The sequence below is a fragment of the Tachypleus tridentatus genome, chromosome 2 (genome assembly GCF_004210375.1).
Source record: "Tachypleus tridentatus isolate NWPU-2018 chromosome 2, ASM421037v1, whole genome shotgun sequence".
Classification (NCBI taxonomy): domain Eukaryota; kingdom Metazoa; phylum Arthropoda; class Merostomata; order Xiphosura; family Limulidae; genus Tachypleus; species Tachypleus tridentatus.
Genome location: NC_134826.1, coordinates 98,565,145 through 98,591,391, shown reverse-complemented (window position 1 = coordinate 98,591,391; position 26,247 = coordinate 98,565,145). Strand labels below are relative to the sequence as shown.

The 26,247-nt window shown below is 30.8% G+C and overlaps 1 protein-coding gene across 1 annotated transcript in view; it reads left to right on the top strand.

Moving 5' to 3' along the window:
• Window positions 1-25,400, top strand: part of LOC143245570 (equilibrative nucleoside transporter 3-like) — a 63,034-nt gene extending 37,634 nt beyond the window's left edge. The window contains exons 8-12 of the mRNA XM_076491930.1: window positions 2,868-2,963; window positions 5,544-5,652; window positions 6,912-6,997; window positions 17,395-17,591; window positions 20,497-25,400. Of these exons, the coding sequence (XP_076348045.1) occupies window positions 2,868-2,963; window positions 5,544-5,652; window positions 6,912-6,997; window positions 17,395-17,591; window positions 20,497-20,623 (615 nt within the window). The 3' untranslated portion in view covers window positions 20,624-25,400. The remainder of the gene's footprint in view (window positions 1-2,867; window positions 2,964-5,543; window positions 5,653-6,911; window positions 6,998-17,394; window positions 17,592-20,496) is intronic.
• Window positions 25,401-26,247: the final 847 nt, after the last annotated feature.

Below are 26,247 nucleotides of genomic sequence, written 5' to 3'. Positions count from 1 at the left end.
GATACTCAAAACCATGTATTTGATATTGCTGTAAATAATAAAGGACTTGCAACTTTTTTTTTACTTTTTTCAGCAGTAGCTTCATTTCTTTTGTCAAAAATTATTTATTATTAAATAATAAGGTAAAAATATTCAAATAGAATCATAATGTACATGAAACTTTCTTAGAGTGTTCAAACATACTAAAATGGCTTTTTATAATTATTCTGTGTACATAGTATTTGAAAATCTCTATTTGTAAATAGCTATCATTTCTATTGATCCCATTATGATACCTAAAATTGGTGTAAAAATTCCATTTTTCCCGTGTATTTCAATTAAATACTTCTTTAATATTAATCATGATGTACTGATTTCAGTTACTGATCTTTTCAGTCTTCCATTTCTAAAACTTAATTCAGAAGTTATTGCTAAAAATAATTTGGCTTATTCCCACACTTTACCTCAACTTTGAACTGTATTTCAAAAGAATACTCTTGTCTGATACAAGAAGTACACTTTAAATTTGTTTTCTGTGGTAACTACTGATACTGAACTAAAATAGATAAATTTGAGTTTTAAGTTTGTTTTACCCATCATATAATTTCTGTGAATTTGTATTAAGTAGAATCATATGTATAAGTCTGTAAAACTGCCATAGAGTTTTTATTAAAAAGAATGCAAATCCTTTTATCTCATACTAAAAATGAATAGTGTTATCATTTTAACTTTTGTCCAAAGATTTTAAGACATTTACAAAATCCACTTGTTTGTTTTAATTAGCTGCTGCTCTATCAGCATGTAATTATATGAGCCTCACCTATGGTACAGATACCTTTTCAACTTTTAAGCAACTCAGATTTTGTAGTTTTTAGTTTCTTGTTTCAGTACATTTTGTAACATTAAAAGATCTATATCATTATATGGAGCTAGGTTATGCATGTATATTGATCCCTGCTTATATTTATAAAATAAAAACATTATTATACTTGTTTGAAATTATAATCCCTGGCACTATGTAACCAATGATTTTGATGACACAATAAAAGCTTGTAGTGTGAATAACATAACCATAAAGAGCATACTTTTCATAGTTCTGTTCAGTGTTTAGAGCAAATATAACATTGTTATTTTATGAATTTACCAAGTAGCAGCTGCTTTATTGTGTATTTTGAGGAAAAACCTGAATTTTTTAGGATTAGTTCAGAATTTATATTTGGATCATGTTCTGTATGAATGTAAATTCTTATTGAAGAAACTTTGATCATGAACCAAGCTTACCAAACAGACTCTCTATTAGAAATAAACAGGGAAGTTGAGATTATTTGGTGTTTTTATGGTTCTCATAATTAATTTTAAAACTACAGCTATAAACCTGTTTCTTAAATCAACAATAAAAGAAATATAACCCTTTATTTCACATCAGTTGTGGGTTTTATAAATTTGTTTTACCCTAAACTTATACACCTGTTGCTTGAGAAAGTTACGATTAAAGTGTAAATATTTTATCTCACAACCCATGCTTTACTCAGTTGGGGTGAAAAAGTAAGGACTATCTTTGAAAACTTGTTTGGAAATCTGTCATATAACATTAAGAATACAGTAATTCCAAAAAACAGGCAAGCTGTAAGAAGAGGTACATGTAGGTATCATAACTCAAGGTCAATAAGACATGAATATCTAAAAAATCAGAAAAAAATCATAAGCTTATGAAATAAATCATTTTAATAGTTTGTAAAGGAAACTTACTGGGACAGAAAATACAACTTACAGATCAGAGAGAGAGAGGAGGTGTTTATTCTGTAGTTTTAAAATTAATTATGAGAACCATAAAAACAAATAATGGTGTAGATTCAGTTAAATCTCAACTTCCCTGTTTATTTTTAATATTCATGAAAAACTCCAAATGACTGTAAATGAAATGTATTCCTATCATAGTTATTTCAAGTGACAAATCGAGTTATCATACTTATATGTTTATTGCTCAGTGTCATCAGATTCTACAATAGTGAGCATGTAGCCTGTACCTCAGGAACAAGAATTGTCCCAGATACAGATTTGAGAATCTGAGAAAAAGAGTTACCTCAACAGGCTTTTAAATAGTCTCTGACAAAAGTTTGTTTATTTCGTCTAAAATTAGAATTTATTTTGTAATAATTCTTATTGTTTGTAACTGTAATTAGGTTGTTTAGAGCAAAATTATATTTCTTAATTTCTTTCTTACCATACTGCCTTTAGCATGTATTTAAATTCAATGAGTCAAATAATTATTTCTCCAGTAAACATGAAAAGTGATTAAATAGAAATAGAAATATTTAATTATGTTTTATGCAACTTGTTTTATGTTCAATCCAATTGCTTTACAATTATAAACAACATGTGTAATGTGAAATTCATATCTTTTACTGAACCTTACTTTCTCTTTGTCTGAGAACTTGATTTGCAGTAAGTCTCACACCTGTGACTTTTTTTAACAGTTTCTTTCATAACATCAGCTACCTAGGAACAAATATTATATCAAATATATTTTATTTGTAAAATAACCAAGTTCAATTTCCTTATAATTAATAATCTTAGTTATACTGGCTGTGTATCACTGTCACTAAGAAGTACAATGTGAATAATCTCTTATTTTATTACAAATAATTCCAGTTAATTACAAGTTTTCAACTCTCCTGTACAATTAATGAATAACAAGCAATTTTATATTTTCAATTGAGAAGTGTAGGAGAGTATTTTTTTTATAAAATCTTCTTTAAGTTTCTGTAAAATAAGTGAAATTAAGAAAAGTTTTCAATATTAATTCTAGTGTCTTAACTGAATACAGAAATGAAATAACGGCAACCTTTTTACTGTCATGTGTAACTACTACCACAATTTTTTTCCAGCATTTCTACAAATATTATGAACAGTTAACAATGAAAGCTCTTGTGGACAGGAAGTTGGTGGCAAGAAGCCCTCCTTATTGGTTGATTTTTAAGCAGGTAAAATATTATGCTGAAAATTACATTTTAAAGAAAATAGGAGAATATAGTTTCAATACAAATTGACTAAATTAATTTACCTATGTTTATTTCACATTGTTACAAACGTATGTATATTATTTGATACTTTTTACTGGTCACTGTATTATTCTACAAAGACTTGAAAGGTTAGATATTTTTTACCAATATCTCCTTCAGTTAATTTAAGAGTGCATTGAAGTTCCTTATACTGCTTACCAGCTACTTGTTTTTGTAAAATTATTTAATTGTTCTTACACCACCATTTAGTAATAATTATAATATTATTATTTAATAAAGCTTGTAAGATCTTTCTCTTTATCAAAAACATGAAAAGTTTGAATATTAAATAAACCTTATTTTACAAACATTACTATGTCAGCATCTAAAGCTTAACTACATTCTCTTTTAATCACTTTCCCTGTATCTTTTGTTTTTACTATTAAATTATATGCATGTTACATGTTTAATTAAGATTTCTTGATCTATGTTTGTAGTGATAGTAGTTCAATATTAGGTTTAGCAATAATTAAAAGGGTAAGAATGAGATAAACTAATTACATGTCATATGTTTTATACTGTGGGTTCACAGGAATTGTTTTATTTCCAAAATTTTGCATGGTAATTCCATATATCCATATTCTTATAGTTTATGATGGCTCTTTGTTTTTGGCTGAACAAGAAACAGTGATTGATGTGCTGACTAGGAATCTGTGGTTAATGTCCTGTTTCTAAAAAAAACAACAACAATAATTACAGTCTGGTAGCCCTCATGTAGTTGTAAATTAAATAAAAAAAACATTTTTGTAATGTAAGATACATAATAATTTCTACATGGGTATTAGCTCATGGCTTAGGTACATATATATTTATGGAGGCTGTAAGGCCTTCATCACTGATGAAATTAAACATCATCTTCAAGTTCAAGCTTGTAAGTACATGGGATTGTCAATGAAAATTGAAAAATCTAAACAACATATTCTCTCTTCAATATGTCAACACAATGAAATAAGAATATATAATTTCACCACTTTAGATATAGCTAAATTTGGCATTCAACCATTACTGAAAGAAACTTTGTTAGTCAAATAATGTATCTTTTTATCATAACAATCCACAGTTATTATTCCAATTAATTCCATTATAATTCTTTAACATTACTTGCTATTGTATATTCTTTACAAATATTCCCACAAAAATCATAATTTCTTGCTTACTTTCAAGAAACTGAAGATTAAACTTGAGTTAATCCAAAACATTTATTAAACATACTGTTACTGTTTTGATGAAGTTTCTGATACATGAATCCAGTGGTAATAACATCATATTAATGTAACTGAATGGTTTTGTTAACTAAGCATGTGTGGCATTGATTAAAATTATTGGGAAAGTAAGGCTGACTATAATTTTCATTTTATAAAGTATATCTTCATAAAATGTGGCAAGTTTTTAGTCAGCAGTAGAAGTCTCTTGTACACAAAAACACAATGTGTTACAAAAGCTTTTGTACTAAACATATATCTGCTAAATACTACAAATGATTCAAATCAGACTAATAAATTTATAGTGCAAGCTGATGTTCATGTGAAAAATAAGAACACCTTTGACAGTATTGTTTGCACATTGTGTTTGCATAACTTGTACAACCTCCTAAATGCATATCTACAGTTTTTTCTCAGCATCCCTGTATACTGTGTCTGGCTAATCATTATCCATGATTAGCTGTTACAAAATTAACATCATATGATAACATGAAATATTTATTACTGACATCAAGTGCCTAATAACATGTTTGGTTGAACTTTATACAAGGTTGAGGCATGCACACTTTGACCTCCACCTGTGCACATAGGGTTACACAAAGTGTGAGTACATAATATATTTACGTAGAAACTGGTTATCAATATTTCTGAACATTAACTGAAAAATGTAAATATCAGTTACTAACAATTGTAATTTAGTTATTATGAAATGTGACATATTTGCTGTAAATATTTTAGAATATACTATGTGAACCTTATGTATAAGTTATGATTAAGTCCTGTACATCTCTATATATATTGTAAAAGGTATTTTATAGTAAAAATTAGTTTATAGGTTTCTTTACAATGCAAAGCTGTTTTATTTATACTACAGGCTAGTTCGTAGGCTACTTTACAATGAAAAGTTAAATTGTAGGTATATTTGTAGCACAAATCTGTAAGTGGTTTATTTTTCAAAACACATATACATTGTGTATGGGCTATTTCATAGTAAAATATGTGTATGAGCTAAGTTGTATTACAGATATGCATATGGGTTTACTTAAAATACAAAGATTATTTTACATTACATTTTTATAGGTTGTGTTAATATTAACCAGTAAAGATAAGAACTTGAACTCTTTACTAACATCCTTTACCATTATGTTTATTACAACATACACTGATTTGTAAAAATGCAAATACTTAATATAGCTATTTCTATTACACAATTTTGAAATATATTATAAAATTTTAAAAATTTATTCAAAGCCTACACCAGTAAAAATGTCTTATATGCTTCTACACTTTTGTCTTACAGATATGGCCTCAGTGTTTCAACGTCTTTTTTGTTTTTTTTGTCACACTGACCAATTTTCCAGCTGTTCTTATTAATATTCTCCCATTGGACCAAAATTTCATCCTTCCAAGTAAGTAACATTTTACTCAGTATATACTAGACCCAGTACAATGTACCAGTAAACAACTTCATGGATCCAGTAGGTTCTGTTTTAAAATTATTATATATATATATATAATTATGTGCCTGTGTGTGTATGTATATATATATATATACTAATCTCACAGCAGTAACTTAGGTAATTAAGAAAATTAATTCCAACTGATTTAGCTCTGAATTGTACTATATCCTTATTATTATCTTACAAAAAATGAGATTTTCTTGAACTTAGAGTTGGTTTCTCTTTCTGCTAAACTGAGTCACAGATGTATTTATGTATATTCAACTGGAAGGGAATATCAACACAATGTGTGCTTTAAAATTAGTATTTTTAAGTTAAAACTGTATGTCATGGGGAATTGAGCATTATTCAGTATTATGAGGCACATAGGATCATTGCTCAACAGTGTACCATGTTAGTATATCCTAAACTAATACTTTGTTTTTATAATTTTAGTAACCCTTGTTGTTTCACTATAATGCATTTATGACTGTTTCACAAAGACTTGTTATGGTCTTTTTTGTTTAACCTGTTTTATTATAATTACAGGTAATTGTAGCTTAGTTCAGCATAGCAGTCTCATGACTTCATAAATGACATTCTGTTTGAAAATCATTGCCAAAGTGTTATCACATAAAGCACTGTTCTGAAGTAACCCTGAGTTTTTAAAAGATATTACCACAAGGTTGCCATATACATGACTGTTAAAATATTATTAAGGTAACTTTTCTAAGGCAACCTAACCCCTATTTCATAAATATATTGTCACAGTGGTATCATGTAAATGACTTTTAAGGTCAATTTTTTAAATTAACCCATAGTTTTGAGAGATATTCCCACAGTATTACAAATAAGTCTAGCATTGTTAAAGCCACCTCTCTAAAATAACCCTGAGTTTGAAAAAATGATGTAACAGTGTTATCATATACAGCACTGTTATTGTTACCTCTCTAAAGTAATAATGAGTTTCAAGAGATACTGTCAAAGTGTTATTATCTACAGTACTGTGACATTAGTTTAAAAAGATCTTGTAACAGTGTTAATTATATACAGGACTATTAAGACCAGCTTTCTAAAACAATTTTGACCATCTCTGAGATGAATTAAAATAAAATAAAACTTGCTTTAATGTTATTATTGTAATGTAACTTTGACAGACTGATTTATGTAAAAGTTTCTTAAGCTGAAGTTCTTATGATTAACTAATTATCCATATTCACATATTTCAGGTATATATTTCATCCCAGTTACCTGCTTCTTGTGTTTCAACTTTTTTGCCATGTTTGGGAACATACTTGCAAACTGGATCAGATGGGTATTTGTATAAAATCTGTATAAGTGTCTTTAAGGCATTTAGTCCTTATATTTTATAATTTCTATACTTATTGCTTACTGGTTGTCACTTGTGATATTTTCATTCAGTTGATTTTTTTGTATTTCTTTCATGTTTTTTTATTTTGTAAGTTGGTATTTTTGTAGCATATATTCAACAAGGTTGTTTTGTTTTAGAAATGCCTAATTTTTCTAAGTGATATAATGGTTTAATTAAGTGTTAATATCATTTTTAATGTAATTTTGTTTTATCCATACTCTGTTTTTAAATATTTATATTTTATACTATTCTCTTCTTTTATCACAAAATTTAAAATTATCAAAGCAGAAGTTGAGTGACATTTAAAATGTTTCTTACAAAAGTATTGGTGGGCTGTACTAAATTGTCATAATCAACCTAAAAGGAGCAACGTAGCATAATTTTAGATGCAAAAAAGAAGAACGTCGTGATCAAAACCATCATAAAACTGCATCATGTAACATTCTTCATCATTATCTTAGAGGGGAGAAAAGAGAGTAAATTTAGATGCATCAAGACCAATGTTTTGACTAAAACCCACATAAACTTTAATAATATTACATTTCTCGGTCTTGATACAAGCTAGACCTGCATTGGATGGGCCATTTAATGAAATTTATGAGTTAAAAAGTAAGACCCGATGTTTTTTTTGTACTTCTTTTTATGTACACAACATAAAATTATAATGAAATCTTGCTTCAGTTTTTCGTAATTCATAAAAGTGCCCAAATAAGGTACTGAAATAGGTTTGATAGTTTTTGACATAATAAGAGTTATTTAAGTGGCTCATCTGGGCACTTTTATGTTGGTATCAGGGCTTACCCTGGACTAAATTTTTTTGTAGCCAGGCTATTAGCCAAATGATTTTTTTGGTAGCCAATTTTAGCCAGTTTTAGCCAGATAGGTTTGATCCGTATCCAACCCTCCAGCCAGTCACATACGATAAGACAGTCAAAGAATAAATGACAACTAAGTTCTTATCATACATTTTATTTCCATGAATTTATCATTTATCAAATTTATTATAAAACAACAGTTACAAAGTTCAATGTTTTTCACACACAAATCATTACAATAATGACATGGGAAGACGAGTCACTAAATTAAAAGTAACTGTTATTACATGCTGCTAAACAGGGGTCTCTCTAGACTTGCAAACCAAGGAGAAGTTTTGCTCTAATTTTACAAACTTATGGAAAAGTTTACAGTCAATAGCATTCTTTTCTTCTATAATATAATCTGTATAAGATGACTTTTCCTTTAGCTTACGAAGGGTGAGGTTTGGTTTGTTTTGGGAGACCACTTCTCCCAAGTCTCTCTAGTGAGAGCCCTGCTTAATAAAATATATATCATCACTCAAACATCACCAAACTAAACTTGACAAGTTTCAGTAACATTCATGCTGAAAATCTGAACACAAATTCATGACAAAATGAAAAAATATATACATGCCTTGAAGCATGTCATTTTGTTGTGCCTTACTACTCATTTACAGTTACAACTGGTGCCTTTGTTTCAATGATTACATTAGAATACGTCTGTTCTTTTTTGTACTCCAGATTTTAAAGGCACGTTTAAAATCAAAATGTCCAGTGTTTGGACCATCTATTGACAGACACATGATATTTTCCAGGTTTCTAGTACTCATTGAATTCCTCAGATACGTTTTTATCAAATTCTGCTTACTAAAACCTTTCTCACAATCAGCTGTTGAAACTGGAGCTACCAGCAGTCTCTCTGCAAGTTCTGCACTTGCAGGAAAGGGCTCTCTGTATTTTACTGCAAAATTGCAGAAACTTTTAATGTCTGTTACAGACTTGCTTCCACTTTCAAAAGTAGATCTAGCAAATTTTGAAAATGATTTCAATTCTTGTTTTGTTCCCTCGTGGCCGAAGGTTGACAAATAATCATTGATTGTGTCAATGTCTGCTGAAATGTCTTGTGTCTTTGAGCAGTGGGTTGAAGAAATTTGTGAGGGAAGTCAAAATAACTGAATCATCATTATCTGAAAACCTGTCATTCAGACTTCTTATCATATTTTCTGTGAACTTATCACATATGTTTTCTGCCTCAGACCTTTGAACTGCACTGTCTCTTATGGTATGCCCACCAAACTGAAAAGTGTACAGTCCAGCTGAATCTGAGGCTCAGCTGGCACCTCGTTCAGAAATTTTGACAGCATTTCACCAGATTTGTTTTGTTTCATTTCCTCCAGACACTCAATAGTTGAAGCAAGCAGTGGGTGAACTTCAGAGAAATTAAGATTTTTCCTCTGAAATGTTTTTGACAAAATGGCTAATGGCTTCAAACAATCAGCTAAGTAATGTGACACATACAGAAATTTGAATGAAGTGATGGGTTTATACACGCTAAGAGCTTTACCAGAGGTCTCTTCCATAAATACAGACACAAGGCTGGAGTTGTTGGAAAGCAGTGCATCTACTGCACCTTCAAAACTTAACCACCTGGTGTGAAAGATCGCTTTAAACCTCTTTTCTTCTGCATTGATAATGTTCTGCACTGCAGTCAAAGTTGCCATATTTTTTGCTTAAAAAACTTAAAGATGGAATTCATAATATCCTGGTACTTGACAAGATATGGTATGCTGTCAGCTCCTGTGGCACAAGTCAAAGCTAGTCTGTGTGCGATACAGTGTGTGGCTAGGACACCTGGTACAAATTGCTTTAGTCTAGTAACTACCCCAGATTTTGACCCAACCATCACAGCAGCACCATCAGAGCTGACACTACATAAATTTTTCACTTCAATACCCTTTTCTGATAACATACTAATGACTTTTCTAAAAATGATCTCAGCATTAGCTTTGTAAAGTTCACAGATTCCAAGGAAATAGGTCTGTGGTGTCACTATACCGAACTGATCCATCTCTAGTACATGAATGCAGACGGGTTATTCATTTTTATCTGCTTACCACATACTTGCATTAAAAAAACGTTGATGTAGTGAACCAGTCTAGCATTTTGTAAACAAACAGTGTTTCGCCGGTCTATTCACCAATTACAATTTTTCTTCGCCAAAAAACAAAAATAATAGCCATTGCCGAATATGGCGAGTGACAGCGTGAGCCCTGGGTATGATAACATTTCTACTTATAAAAAATAAAGAAATTTGCTGTAATGATCATACTTCTTATCTTTAAAAATTTGTGGTGCATACTGGAGGGATTTATGCATTTTGATAGAAGTTAAGAAAAAAATACCTTTACACTCCAGTTGAATATAAAAGAATATATTTTTATTTCAACCAATGTTTTACCTTTCTGGCTTCTTTTGGGTTAATATACATAACCTTTTAAATTGTTGGTTTAAATAAAAATATATTCTTTTATAGTTATCTGGTATGTAAAGGTCTTTTTTTTCTTAACTTTTATACTTTTACAATTTAAAGTTATAGACATAAAAAAGTATTTTGATATCATTTTTGAGTTAATTGAAGTTGTTTTTGTGACCCATTTGAAACAATTTACCTTTGTCTGGCTCTCACCCATTCCTAACATTCTTCGTCATTAATCTAGAAGGAAGAAAATAAGAAACCTTAGAAGAATAAAGACCAAAATCATGATTAAAGTTACATAAAACTACATTATATAACATTCTTCATTACTAACCTAGAGAGAAAGAAATAGTGGAAATTCTGATATGATATCTTACCTCCTCTCATGAAAAGCTTTCTCAACTTACACTGACCTCCAATTGATGCAAATTTTGCTTGCAACTCACCTTGATTCTCCCAGTTATCTCTGCATACTAACATGCAAATAATTAATCTGTGACACTACCCCTACAATAACTAAGGCCCTTTTTAATCTTACAACTATTAACCACTTCTCACTTGGCAGTCTTACTGAATAGACTTGTTTTCACTTGCTGATTCACTCACTTATCCACAAGTTTTTAGTTTTTTAACTTTTCTGCTGTTATACATTGTTCTTTACCATTTTTGTGCTCTTTTATGGAGAGTTACAGATTATTTTATTTATCTTCTTTTCTATTTCAGTTTTGTGATTTATGTACTTACAGTTTCAGGCAGTCACAACTACAACTGCTGCAGCGTAATTACCAGCCATGTCTGATAGGTTTACTCTGGTTTTATGCAACAATCAGAATAAACTGATGATTATTCTATCACAATTTTCAGTTATTGGAAAGTTTTGGATTTTTCCCCTTCCTAAATATACCTCATAGTCATGCATCAATTTAGGGAATTTGCTCAGACTTCTTTCCTTTGATGGATTTGATTATTTATGTATTTTATATTCTGTTATTATCTTCATTTCTATATTCCATCCCTGCTCATCTTGAATACTAGTCTTTGGGTTGTTATTTTGGTTTCCTCATTTGCTGGATATTAGGATTCATGCAAGTCATTTTAGGGAGCGTTTGGGGATAGTATGCTTTAACCATCACACACTGTGGAGAGCTAGGTTTTTCATTATTATTGTTCCAACTTCTCATATTTGGACTCATAGAATTTGATGTTGCTTTTCCCTTAGTTGGGAATCAGACCCCAATAATTTGTTTACTTTTTCCTATATTTATCTTACTCTGACCACCCTCCTAAGGTTAGGGCTGGTGGTGAACAGATTCCTTCAGTATGCCCACTTTCTGAAGTCCTTGGTGGTTGATCCATGGCTTCTGAAAGTCATTTCAGTAAATTTTGTCCTCCACTTTCATTCATCTCCCCTATTGTTTTCAATATTATTTTCTTCCCTCATTGGGATCCCATTTCTTGCTGTCATGATCAATTCCAGGGGCTTTCATTTCCCCTATTATATAGATGTCCAGCTGCTTCTTTTCTCCTCACAAAATGACTCAGTTCTATATCCTCAGTCTCTTCACCAGGACTCTGAGGATGTAGCAGTTGTAAGTCACAATTTTTCAAGTTCATCTCAGAGTGTTTTCAATATCCCTCTTTTACTTGGCCCTAGCTACTTCACTTCAGTTGTGAACTATGAAATGTCTCGTATACAGCATCTCCTTCTATCCTTCTCCTACCGTGTGAGAGGTTTTCTCTTTTTTGGGGGCATGGGCTTCTCTCAAAGCCCCCTTCCTCATGGTTGCAGCTTCCAGCATCATCATCAGCAGGTTTTGTTTGTCACGTTTGAGATTCTTTAGATGCCCCTCCTACTCTTCCCTCTCCTTACAGACTGACTTTAAATGTTTGACTGGTGGCTGGATTGGAACAATACTACTGTAGATGTTCCTCTTTTCCTCATCAACATTGTGAGGTGTATCTCAACACTTGGGAAGTTACAGGGAAATGGTTTTTTTCCAAGTTGTCTCTCCGTATCAATCTTGGAATTTCTCGCTGTTCATCAGGCTTCCTTCCTTTGCTTTCAGCTGGCTTCTAGGGACTGATTTGTGATGGTTCACTCTGACATTTCTATGTTAATCTTGTACACCACCAGGTAAGGGGCACTAGGTTTACAAACCTCTGTTTTTCAACAGTGGATATTCTGTGTTGGGTTCACTGCTGTCTCATCAGTTTGTTGGCATATCATAATCTGAGTGCTCTGAATTTGTTTGCAGATCAGTTATCTCATCCTGACAAGATTATCACTGTGGAGTGGTCTTCAGATCTACCTGTTTTCAGAGTCTGTATGCTCTGTAAGGTATCCCCTATTTCGATTTTTTTGCCACACTTCTCAGTACACTACTTCCACAATTTGGTCTCTGTTTCCTTATCCTCTGGTTGGAGCAGTCAGTGTTCTCAGTCAAGGTTGTTCAGGTTGGTACCTATATGTATATCCTCCTTTTTGTCTCCTCCCACGTGTCCTTGCCATACTTCAGACCACTCTTGTGTTCTACTGCTGGTTGTGTACTGGATTTCAATATTGCCTACTTTTTTGTTCCTTTATCTCTGACACTCCACTGTCAGCCACACTTTGGTGTGAATTGTTCATCTCTAAATGCACTCCATCTTCACACTTTGTCCCTTGCCTGAAGGGCCAGACTTTCTGTGTTTTTTCTTTATTTTACATCCTGTTCATTTTTTTCCATGGTGATTTACTTATGTACATGGTACACATACTGCTTTTGGTCTGTTCTTAGGGGTTATAGTTCTTCCTGTCCTACTTTTCCTTATATACAGTCCTGTACGCCTTGGCTTTTTTAACATAATCTTTTAGTTTCCTCTGTTGTTTCCCCTATATAATAAAAAGAGAATATTTACCACTATTCAGTCATAGCCAAAAGAAAGTCTTACCGGTGAATGGATTTGTATCATGAGATAAAAAAGAAGTTTAGTCTGTTGTTCTCTTGAAGTGCACCTAGTGTTTGGCAAGTATTTTTCAGCTTATGTGTGTTAGATTGCATTTAGGTTTTACATTTATATTTTAATTAGTTATGTATTATTTGTGTTTATAAATATATATTTGAAAATTTTATGATTGTATAAATTTAATTTGATGTAGTTTGACTTGTAAAAATGTCTCAACAAGATGGCATCATTCACTTGTGTAGATGTTAGTGAAAGAGTTTGTAGGTGCTCTTTGCCTTGTAATAAGTAGTTCAACCATAGGGTTACATTGGTATGAGCTGGTTGGCATACCTGCATCAAGAATAAAAGACAAAGAATTGGAAAGAAAATTAAAAAGAAACTATAAGGGAAAAGATAATGATGAGAAATTTTGCATATGAGCAAAAAAAATTTACAAAACAATCTATAAACATTTAAAAGCTATGTACATGTTTCAGTTTCTTAAATTTAATAAATTTGTTGCGCTATACTATGGTGTTAATAATATATTAGAGAAAAGGGAAAATAAAATACAAACGGTTACTTTAAAAACTTCTGATGTTTATTTAGGAGGTTCTTAGAGATTATGTAAATGAAATATGGAACTTATAAGATAATAAATACTATTTTTACACTCAAAATGAAAATCATATTGGCTGTGAACTATTTGGATTCTGAGTGCATATCACTACACAAATTAATGATTATTTTATTATAAATAGCAGATAAAATCAAAAGTAAATTCTTATTTTTCTAAAACTACATGATCTTAGGATCATGCAAGACAAGTTTAAAACTATTGCATCAACTGGTCTAATTTTTATAAAGAACTTTCTTGAGAGTTGCACACCTACTTACATTGTAAGTAGATTGTAGTCATATGGTTAAAAGTATATCAGTGGCAATTGGCTAACATTGATGCCATGATGCATTTCACACTGTATACGTGATGTATAGTTTCAAATGCTGCAATATATTGCAGTTTGCCCCTTCAGCTGAGGCACCCTCCTTCCCACTGTCTGCTGGGTGTTGGTTCCCAGAGATCAGGTACTATTTGGAGGTGAACAAGCCTCACAAGTTTTCACATGTTTGTATTGTACTCTCCTCCTATTGCAAATTGAATGATAAATTCACAGTGCTGCCAAAGTTTTGACCAGAGATGCAACCCCAAATAGCAGTCCTTCTTTCTTCTGTCCACAAGATATCAGTTTCCAGTGGATTTGGTGTTGGTTGTATTAAACTTGCATGCACACATAGGTAGATTCTCAGAACAAAAACTTTTCTTACCAGCCAGTACCTGTTTGAGAGGGAAAAGGTAGGTCTATATTTCCAAAAGTAGGAGATGAGTCATATCTGGGGGGTCATGAAGGTCTTTGTGGAGGACCACCAAAATATTTGATGAAAACAAAGATGCAGAATTAATTTTATCTCTAAATAAACAATAATCCAATAAAAATTATGTAGAATTAATTAAATTATACAATATATCAAAAGAAGATGTTATTGTTTTTACTAAGCTAAAGTTATAGGCTGGGGAGCCTTAAACAATTTCTTCATATCAAGGGATCCTTAGACTAAAAGAATTTGGGAACCACTAAAGTAAAGGACTCTCTTTCTATCACAGACCTAATATACAATTCTAGGAAGAACTCCCATTTACAGTGTTGTGCACCCTAGCTACTGTTCAGCAGAGGGCTAATTATTTCTGTAACTTCTGACACAATACTAACAGATGAAGAGAATATCTGGCTCAAAAGTGGTGCAGTCTTTTACAGGTGTGTTGTTTTCAGATCCTTTTCACACCCCATAGTTTTCCTTGAGGCACTTTCTCAAGACAGTTCATCTTCTCACCCACCCTCCATCAGTTAAATGTAGAATTCTAGATTTTTGTAAGAGGAGGTAACGTATTATATCAGAAGCTAACATTTTCCTAAACTGAAAATGTATTTCTTATAGATACCTACCTCCACTGAAATTGACCATGTGCCATCCTCACTTCCAGTGTGGTTTGTATGATCTGACCAATCTTGAAGTGGTCAACAGCTGCAAGATTTACATAAGGTGCTAGTTATGATAGGGGTAGTGACACACTCCTATTGGTGGAGAGGTGCTACATTGTCATTTGTATGGTAGTATGAGACATAATTTTGAAGTATCAAGGCAAGCAGCAAGTGAAAATTTGCACCATTAGAAGGCAGTATAAGTTGAGAAACCTGTGAGTTGTGAGTAAAGGTAAATGTCTATCAGAAGTACATTTTTATTTTAGGGAAATGTTACCTTTAGGTACATGGATACCAACTTCCTGGTCAAAACCCTTCTAAAATTGCTTTGTAAAACATTCTCTATCATCTGTGTAGTGTGATTTGATATAACATGAAATAAATAATTACATAAGTTAACCCTTTCACAACAGTCTTGATGTAATATACACAGGTGTATCTACATATTTGCACTATAACTTTGATACAACATGTGAATCTTCACAAAATTTGATAGTCTTTTTGTAAAGATTACAAGTATTTGATGTACAAAAAATCTTAATATTTTGACATTACACACATCTAATTTTAAACAGTGCTGCATTCAACATACCACATGACTCACTAAAATCTATATTTAAATGTATTCTTTTAATATTTACTTTTAAATTAAGAAATTAACTCATATATAATATTAAATTTGAATTGTAATCTACAATTTGATTCCAAACTTATTGACATAAATTCATAACGTAGTATTTCAATAAAATTTTAAATGCAAATTAAGAAATGCCATGATATGGCCTTTGAACCCTGATCTGTTGCAAAAGGATTAATATGTTGTATACCATAATCTTGAGAAACTTAATTATTTTTATTTTTGTTGTTGTTCAGTTATAAAGATGAGAGCTACTAATCTTAAAATTCATGGTTTGATCCCTTTAATAAGTATTGCTCAGATATCCCATTAAACAACTTTTTGCTTACACATATATACATGTGTGAGTGTGTATATATATATATAAAACCATGAGTCAGGTGTGACCTAGTAGTCTGTATGCAAAGTCTGTGAATCTATAGATTTATGGTATATGCCCCATTGCTTCAAACTTAAAATGCATGCATTCTGCATTTAGGAGCTGTGACTGTGCTATAAGGATAATAGCCAAATTTGTTCAAACAAGGATAGCCTGAGAATTAGTGCTGGGTGCTGTTTGACTAGCTGCTTTTTCTTTAATATATCTGTTCAAAATTTTGGATGGCTAATTTCAGATAGCTATAGTGTATCTGTGTATGAAAACTCTTCTTTGCACTTAGCTCTTTGAGTAGCTGGACTCTACACACTTTTCAGGTAGCTCAAATTTAAAGCCTCATATTTTCATCTTGTGTAAGATGATAAATGACTTGTATGTATTAAGATGCTTGTATGGAAAATGTGAAGTTTTATCACATTTTTAAAACTTACATATTTATTTTGCCTCAATAACATAGACATTTAGTATCATAAGTTCTTAAACTGAATATATTCACTCTTTAGGTAAATTTCTGTCTTCATTACCCTCATATTAACTGAGATTTCTGGTATCAAGTGAAATTTTATTTCCTGCAAAGGTACTTGTTGCAAGCAAACAATAGGTCTGAAATGCTTTATCTGCATATGTTTGGTTTAAAGTCCATAACTGACTGACTGATAGTATTTTGATAAAATCTACAATACAAGATAAAGTTTAATCTAATCAGTAAGACTATTCACCTGGTATTTGGGCAAAGAGAGGTACCATTGTAGCTTTGGAAACCTTCTTTCCAGCATTCATTACATGCTGACATTAAGAAAATGAGACTACACAAAATATCCTTGTGAGGAGAATTTTACTTGAAAAAAAATTTTTGAGCAGTAGTTTATCATTTTGTTTCTATGGCACATTTAATTTTCTCTATAAAAATAAGGTATTTATTGAGTAATATACATCCTGAAATTCTCTTGCCACAACAAAGATTTTCATAGTGACTTTCTCAAACAGGGTTATGTTTCTTAGTTCTAATATTTTCCAAAGGAACACCTTTTATACCACTGATGTATTCATAATTTATTAATTTTATTAGTTTCAACTAGTTTTTTCTCAGCCAGGGCCTTGTTTCCTTTGGATACCAGTGTTTTTGAGGTCACTGATGATACCATATTTTATGCTTTGTAACTACAAACCTGACCACCGAGTCCTTCCAGTACTTATCAACAACGACTGGGCATACATTGGCATGTCTGTGTTTCATGGACTGACCAGTGGCTACTGCAGTAGTTTGGCTATGATGTTTGTTCCATGGTGAGTAACTTGACTTTCAATATAAGTATTGAAACAGAATTATTCAACTTCAGGGTACTGTTAGTTTCTTTATTATTGTTTATAAAGAGCCTAAAAAATTATTATAAGACTAAATCCTTATTTATAAGTGATATTGTCCTTTTAACACAACAAATCTTTAGAAGTACTTAATACAGTACTGTCATTATAAAGAGCATCATTTCATCTGGCTTAAGAATACTATTGCTTTCATTACCTAGTCTATTGCTTAATGAGAGTATTATATCACTGTTATCATAAAAAAGTGTTTTATCTGGCTTGAAAATACTATTGTTATACTACCTAGTATTGTGTAGCTTGAGAGCATTAATTTCTCTGTCATTGTAGCAATTTTCCATATTACATGTTTATTTTTAAACTGAAAATTGCTAAGCATTAGCCAAAGCATGTTTTGATAGTTTTAAACCAGGCAGTTATCCCCAAATAAATTATCACCATGTTCTCAATATAATATAAAGCACAATTTTATTTCAGATTTGAATCAAAGTTAAAACAAGGTATAAAACAATATTGTAAATAGATGTATGAACAACTTTCATAAGTTTCTTTATTACAACTAAAACTAAAATTGTTCATTAAGGGTCTAAACTAATTTTCAGACAGTCCTTTTCTATTTATGTTCCAATGTCCTAGTTACTGTACAATTTATAAACACTGTATACAGTTGTACGTTAAACTTCACTTTAACTAATTATATTATTACACGTGGTCCTGTAACTAAGCTTGTAGAAATAAATGACAAAAACCAAGCAGTGCTTGATTTCCGTTATGCCAGTGCAAAGGTCTCACATGATTGGTTGATTTGTAGCTGTGTATTCATATCCAACAAATTTTGTGAGAACAAGCATGTATCAAAAGTGATAATTAATTATTAGTTTTTATTCATTATGCAAGTGATAAGCTGAAAACTTCGATTATTTTGCATCAAAGACACTGCAACCACCATTTTGGCCACAAATTCCTGTAGATGAGTAACTCTATGATGCCTCTACAGGGTTAATTGGCTAGTTCTATGTGGGTAGAGTCAATTTAGTACCAGTATTGCACATCTTTAATGAGTTTTATGAACATTGTCTGGTGCTGGTGTTTGATATATGTATATATCTGTGTATGTTCTGACACCACAATTAACTATCTGCTCTAGCATTTTCACAGCAAACCTCTCTGGACTTCAGCCCTGTCATTAAGGTACAACCATTTGGCAAGTGATCTGGAATAAGCAGTATAATTCTAAGCTTTTTCAGATAAAGTCTACCATTGCTGTTTGTGTAGGCTACACTTTGACCACAGTTTCATAACTCAACATTTTCCTTTACTAGGGACTGATCTTCCAATGCATGTCTTTTATTACACTCAATTCACAATTGCCTACCTTTTAATTTTGTGTTACAACTTTAGACTTGTTCAGTCTCAGTTCAGTCTAGAATTATTGTGGTTTTAGTTGCAGAACATTGGCCTTTTTATCCTCATTTACAAGCAATATTCAGTTTTTGGTGTGATTTATATTTTTTGTTTATTTTTTACTATATTTTGTTTTTGCTTTTGGTTTTTTTTTATTTCAGAATTCCTACTGTTTTTTTGGTACAGAGAAAGCCTCATTTTTTGAGTCAATAAATTCCAACCAACCAAAAAATGTTAAAATAAGCATTGCTGCTCAAGGGGAACTATGAGTGGTAGGAAATAGATAACATACATTCAGTTTTTACAAATTCTATGCTAAGATGTGATAAATAAATATTTTTAACATTCATCTTATTTTAATTTTCTTAACAATAAATTCTACAATAAGTCATTTTAGAAACTTTTACCTACTGTAGTAATGTTGTATTCTTTACTTTTTACTTATTGTACTGAGTTCACTAGTCTGTATATCCTACTTTACATTATTGTTTCTTGGAATCAAGAACTTAGAAGCTAGTTGTATCTTTTTAGACTTTCCATTGTTCACTACCTATTTGTCCTTTGAATAGGCTGGACACTTTGTGGCCATTGGCTTGCTGTAAAATTAAAGTTAAGCTGCTATTTGATCAAACAAGAGCAGCTAAAGAGTTGGCAATAAATGTAATGACTAATGCTTTCCCTCTGGTCTGACAGTTCAAAATTAGGGACAGCTGTGTGCAGATAGTCATTGAGTAGCTTTGCATCATCTTTTGAAACAAATAATTTATTCTCAACAAAAAGAATTTATTAAAGTTCTCAAAGTTTCCCTAAACTGTACATAAGATATCTGCTAAATTTTATTGTCATGTGTTCTGGTACTAACAGAGGTACCATTATAAGCATCAAATTTTATCTAACCTTTTAATATAAAAAGTTTTTGGAATTTTGTCTAAACTCAGGCATTACTAGCTTTTCTTTTAAACCATAATATTGTTTATAAACTATTAGACCATGTATCACTCTAATGTATTATTTTAATAAATGACTAGAATAGACACGGTTTGCTTGAATGCCATGTGCCATTGTGAATTAAACTACACTTTTATTCCTTAGAATCTGTATAAATTGCTCTAGAGAAAGTGTTAATTATCTGTGTTTAATAAAACAAATGAATCATTTATGTTTTTGATGAAAAGAGTAATTCAAGCTGCTCTGCACATATGATATTGTTTTCTATCTGTGTCCTTCCATCAACACCTTACCCTGAGTTAATAACTTCTGAAGTAATGTGAGTATTAGCTGTTAAACATTTCATTATACATAAATTGTATTTAGTTTGAAAGTTAAACGTCAGGTGAGCATGTGAACAAATGCTTATTTTCCATATCATGTCACTGCAAAATTTTATAATAAACATCAGGTATTTCTAGTTTTGTTTTGTTCACTAATATGACATATCATTCTTATTTATAATTATTTATTTCAGGTCTGTAGAAAGAGAACACACTACCACAGCTGGAATGATGGCTGCCTTTTTCCTCATCCTTGGTGTCTTTTGTGGTGTTAACTTTTCTTTCTTCATTTCATGGTTGGTAGAAACTCGGTTGTTTTGAGGTCAACATCAGTGGAATGTCACAACTAAGTAATAAGATAAATCAGTTGTAGATGAAAATTACTCTCTCATGCTTGCAGATATAATCTCTTTTTTTTATTACAGTTATAATTTTTTAAAACAATGTCAACATCTAGTGTATAAAAAGCTCTGTTGGACAAACTGAACATTTATACAAAAAGGTTATTAATAAATCATCCAAATAAATATTTAGGTTTCATGGTTTTTTTTTCATTATTGTAAATTTCTAAATCACTTAAGGAGAAAGTATTTTATATAAGGAATTGAAAGGTCTCTTTACACCATCAGTTTTCTTTGATATTTGCTGCAATTGAATCACATTACTCAACCATTTTTGAACTTGCAAAGTATATCAAACTTAGATTGGTTCAAAGTTAATTGGTATATTCAAAGTGACTACTTTGTCAATGGGAAAGGCTTTATGAAGTCTGACACTTTCTCTGAAGCTAGGCCTTTACAAGACTTCTAATGTATCTTTGTATACTCTGTTGAGCTACAGATAGTTAATGGATCATCACTGTCTGCCAGCTTTTACTTTTCAGTGTTGTGTTGTCTTTCAAACTTTGTAGTGCATACTGAAGGTAATTAGACATTTTGATAAAAGTTAAGAAAAAACGACCTTTACACTACAGATATTTTTATTTAAACCAACGTAAGTTATGTATATTGACCCTGAAGAAGCCACAAAAGCAAAATGTTGGTTTAAATAAAAAGGTTTGTTTTTCTCTTAATTTTCAATGTTATGTTAATTTTGATTGTACTTTGATGTATATTGAGGCTAATGTCATAATTTGTTAAAAATATTTATTTCATATATTGTGTTAAGCTTGTATTTGGGTGACACCTTTATAATTGGAAATTTTAAATCAGTGTTTGACTATATCATTTGTAGAAATTGATTTGTGAGGTATGTGTGAAAATAGGATTAAGCTGTTCGAGTGTGTCTGTTGAGCGTCAGCAAGTTGTGCATAATTTTATTGTGGTTAATGTTTTATAAGTAGTACTTGGGCTCATCATTAGCAAATAGAAAGTTTCTGTTCATGTTGGCAATAATTTATTAAATTATTTTTAGTCACTGAATGATTTAAAAAAAAACTAAAACCACTAAATAAAACATAATGAGATAAGGTTTTTATTTTTGCACATAAAAAAAAATTGAAATTCTAGAAACATTACTGTCAACATGTGTATGTATGGCTTTTTTAATGGATTTGAATCGAGAGCAAAAATATACCTCTAGTCTGTAATCATACTGGTTTGTAAAATTAATTTTTTTCTGTTCTGGAGTTACCATGCTTAAGTGAGCAAGTTTGTTGTTTCTTTACATAAATAAAAAAAAAATCTGTGTTTTCTTTACTCACTAAGTAACTTTTTGTTGAAAGAAAGGTGTAAGAAGAACTTGAGAAAAGTTACTAATTCCTACTTTACTAAAACAGTTACACTAAAAAGTGGACTTTAGTGAGCTTTAGACTTGTTGTTAACACCCATATTTTACTTGCCTTATGTTTTTTTCTCTTTATTAAAAATTAAAGTAACCCAAGTAAATAATTTCATCTGAGGTCTAATTCATCACATATTTTTACTATGTATGCTGTAGGTAATTTCTTACTGAGAGATGATCAAACCATCATAGTAGAATACTGTTTTGTTATCACATGAGGTTGACATGTTTAAAGTATGTGCAATATGAATAAGAATTAAAAGAAAGTTGTTGTGACATCAGCTATCATAGACTTAATGTAAAAAGTTTCATCTCAAGCAGTTTGCTGACAAATGCAGTTCCATTTTATCAAGTAAAAGATAAGGAGATAAATAAAAACATGTTATCTTAAAATAGAAAGAAAAATATAATTTACTCTGGAGCTGAGCAGCAATGTTAACTATAACAGTGAAGTTTGCAATAACTTTTCCAAATATAAGATATCTTTCTAATCTAATTATTTGTGCAAGTCTTGTTGAAATTGTTATTCCAAACTTTTGGTATTGTTGGTGTAGACTTTTAATTTTAACAGAGCTCAGATCTAGTGATTTTCATTTTTTGTAAGCTTTTTTTCTATCATACTTTTTACTCATTCTTAGATGTCAAGATATAATGCTTTACATATTACAGCTAAATAAATGTTATCTGTGTATATTAGCTTCTATAGGATATTGACTACTTGCATGGTAAAATTCTGTTTGCAGTAAATGGACAGCTAAACTTCTAATATATAATGAAGTAGATAGTAATTTACCAAATACAATAAGCATTCAGTAATGTAATGTCAGTCTTTGGGCACTTTTGTATGTTTGAATACTACATTCTGGTGACAATTTAGAGAAATATTCTGAAGGCCAACTGTTAATGAAATAGTTTAAGTAATAATTTTATGGGTGAATGTTTCTTCTAGATGGAAATAAAATAATTTTAAAATAAAATATTCTAAAGACTTACTTGCATTAAATACAATAAAAGGGATCCTGCATTCAGTATACACTGATGTGTACAGCCTCATCACTGAGGAAACCTAGTGTTGGTGCCATTCAATCCTTTTTAAGGAAATAGCCAATCATAAAATATCTCTGATCACATTTACTTCAAAGGTCTTTGAGTAGTTCGTATATTATTTTTTATGTAAGTAGGTAGTTTGTCCTTATTGGGTGTTAATGTTATTTGAATCGAAGCTAAAAAATTCAACTTTTGCAGCTTGGTTGATGATTTATAAAACTCAAGCAATAAATATTCAATATGATTTTGTAGATATATAGTAAAATACAGTTGACTTTCAAATTATTTTGGTTATTTGTTTCTCTATAATTACTGTATAAGAAAGAATGGGGACAAGGTTGAAACAACTTACTACACATGTGGGTGCTTTGTACATCCTAGTCACAGTCCACTTGATGAAGTCAACCATGCCTAAGACTACACAAAATACCCAAAGCTGGAAAAATAAGATTTTTTTTGCAAGTTCTTTTGGTTCAACCTTTTAATGTAAGATTTAATTTCAAAACTCATGAGTGAAAGCAAAGATGAATATATAATAATATTACAACAATACTATATCTGCTATATTCAGTGTCAAAGAAAACTTTTAACCAATGCCAAGGTTCATAAGGTTAGGTGGGATATAACAGGCATTTTAGTAGTCTAGACACCATTTATATAATCAGATGCATAAACAACAACTGTTACGGTGTAACCGAGATTAAGTAAGCATAATTATTATCAGTTTTATGTAGGGAAGTAAGTCATTGTGATCAAGCATCTGCACATTCATAAAGATTACCCTATAAATTAGTGTTAGGAATATTTCCTTTGAAATTTCAAATCTTAAATTACAGTCATTTTTCTTCATTAATTGGAAAGTTTGTGATAGATTTTGTTTATGATATTGAACTGGGACAAACTTTGAGTTAATTATTTTACTTCTGGTCTTAAAATTATTTATAGTTTAATGAATGAGGTCATGTATTCTTAACATTGTCATACATGATTCTTAAATTGTACCTATATAGGTAATGTTTATAACAATGTTATAGTTTGCTGATTAATTTCATGCCCCTTCCTCTGCAGCAGGTCAGGCCCAATTTGCCACTCTAATTGTAAAACGTTCTTGGTGAAACATGCCTTTAAACACTCATAGTTTCTACCTGCCTTTTACAGGTAAAGTTCTCACACGCTTTGATTCACTTTCAAATTTTGTCTTAACTCACATATTATGCTTCTCTCACCTGTGTTTCAGGAAATTATTTTTTATATCTCAAACAACAGTATTTTGTATGTTTTGCAAAATCTGTCATTTTAATATGAAACAAACCTTTTTCTTAGAGTTATTGCAAACCTATTTTTATCAGTATAGTATTATGGATCCAAGGATATGTTATTTGCATTATTACTACTGCCTATTTAGAAATGCTCATTTTGGGGAAATTTAATATTTTATTTACTTGGTATTAGAGTACTTTACTGTGTTGTTTATTTTAACTTAATTTTGTAGGCCAGTACACTTATTTACTCAAAATATATATTTTATATGGTTTAATTTTTATTAATTTTAACTCTCAATAGAAAAGTCCAAATGAGTAGTGGATTAAGTATTATTTTCTGGTTCAAAATATATATTCATTGAAATTAGAAATCACTACAAAATACATTTATACAGACTTGTCTACAGTGTTTGATATTGAATTTTCATTCTCATAAACTCTATATAATTATCAATATTCATCTTTGTATCTCTAGTTCTTGTGATATATTACCTAAGATAGTTTAACTTTTAAAACTGGTATTTTTCACATTGACTTAGCTTTTATGATGACTTCAGGTGAATTTTTGTGTCTTGTTTTTATGTATAAACCTATTTTAGAAATAATTGTGCAACTAAGTTATTTTAATCTGCATTTTTGCATAAATCAAACTAATGCTTTTCTATATTTGTAAATTTTTATTTCATATATGTGTTGTTAATTTAAAATTTAAAATATTTTTAAATGGTTAATGTAGTAATATGATTATCTATTTCATTCAGAACTTGAAAACTTGCACAATAAAAATCAATTTACATGTATTTATAGTCTTGTTTCCAAATATAAGCATATCAAACTTCTCATCAACTTTCTATTTGATTGTTCTATTAGTAATTGTCAGTAGTAGATGTTCTGGTTTGGGTAGTTTATTACAAAGCTCCTCTCAGCTGTCAGACACATGTATTGTAAACCTCCAAGAGAAAATAAATAGTTGTATTCAATGACTCTAATAAAGTCTGTTTAGATACATGTCTTCTTTTTGTACAATGTGAAAATAATCTAACGTGTCATTTTAACTTTGCAGACCTCTAACTTGGGGTGATGGACAGATATGAAGCTGAAATCCTGATTTTGTGTGTTTCATGAGATGTTTCAACCAGACTCATTATTTTATTAAAAAGAGTATTGATGTGTAACTTGTACAACTGTTGGAACATTTCTCTAACAAATAAGATACACAACAACTATCATACAAATAATACAGTTATAAGAACATCAAATAAAAAACTACCATAACTACTGCATACAAGTTAATTCATTTTGTATAAACTATAAATAGAATAAGAAGACAAGACTAAAATTAATAAGTTATACCCAAAAAGAAACTTTTAAGTGTTAAACTTGTTTGAGAATGCAACATGCAAGAAATGGATATGGATTCAATATCTCTTTTGTTACCAAAAGTGAAACTATAGTATAAATCCTTATATGAAAAAAAAAAAAAGTTCCTCATTCCAATATGTAAAGGCCTTCGTTGCAATGGAAGACCAATAGCTTAATTGGAATTTAGCAAATAAAAATATTGATGAAATTGCTACCAGTAAAACATTGTATTCAGCTACTATGTTCCTACTGTGAGGCATCAAAGTTACAGAGTGGACAGTGAAGTTACAAAACAGTAAAACCTCATGTCCAACCATCATGTTCCTACTGCAAGAACTGACACATAAAAGTTGTACACTGTACTTCTGTGAATTCTAGTTTCTTTGTATTTACTATTGTGAAAAAGAATAATCGACTGAACCTTGCTTTGAGAACTAGGTTTAATGACGTGTACTGTGAAAACAATGAGAAACTTTGAGTGCAAAAGTACAT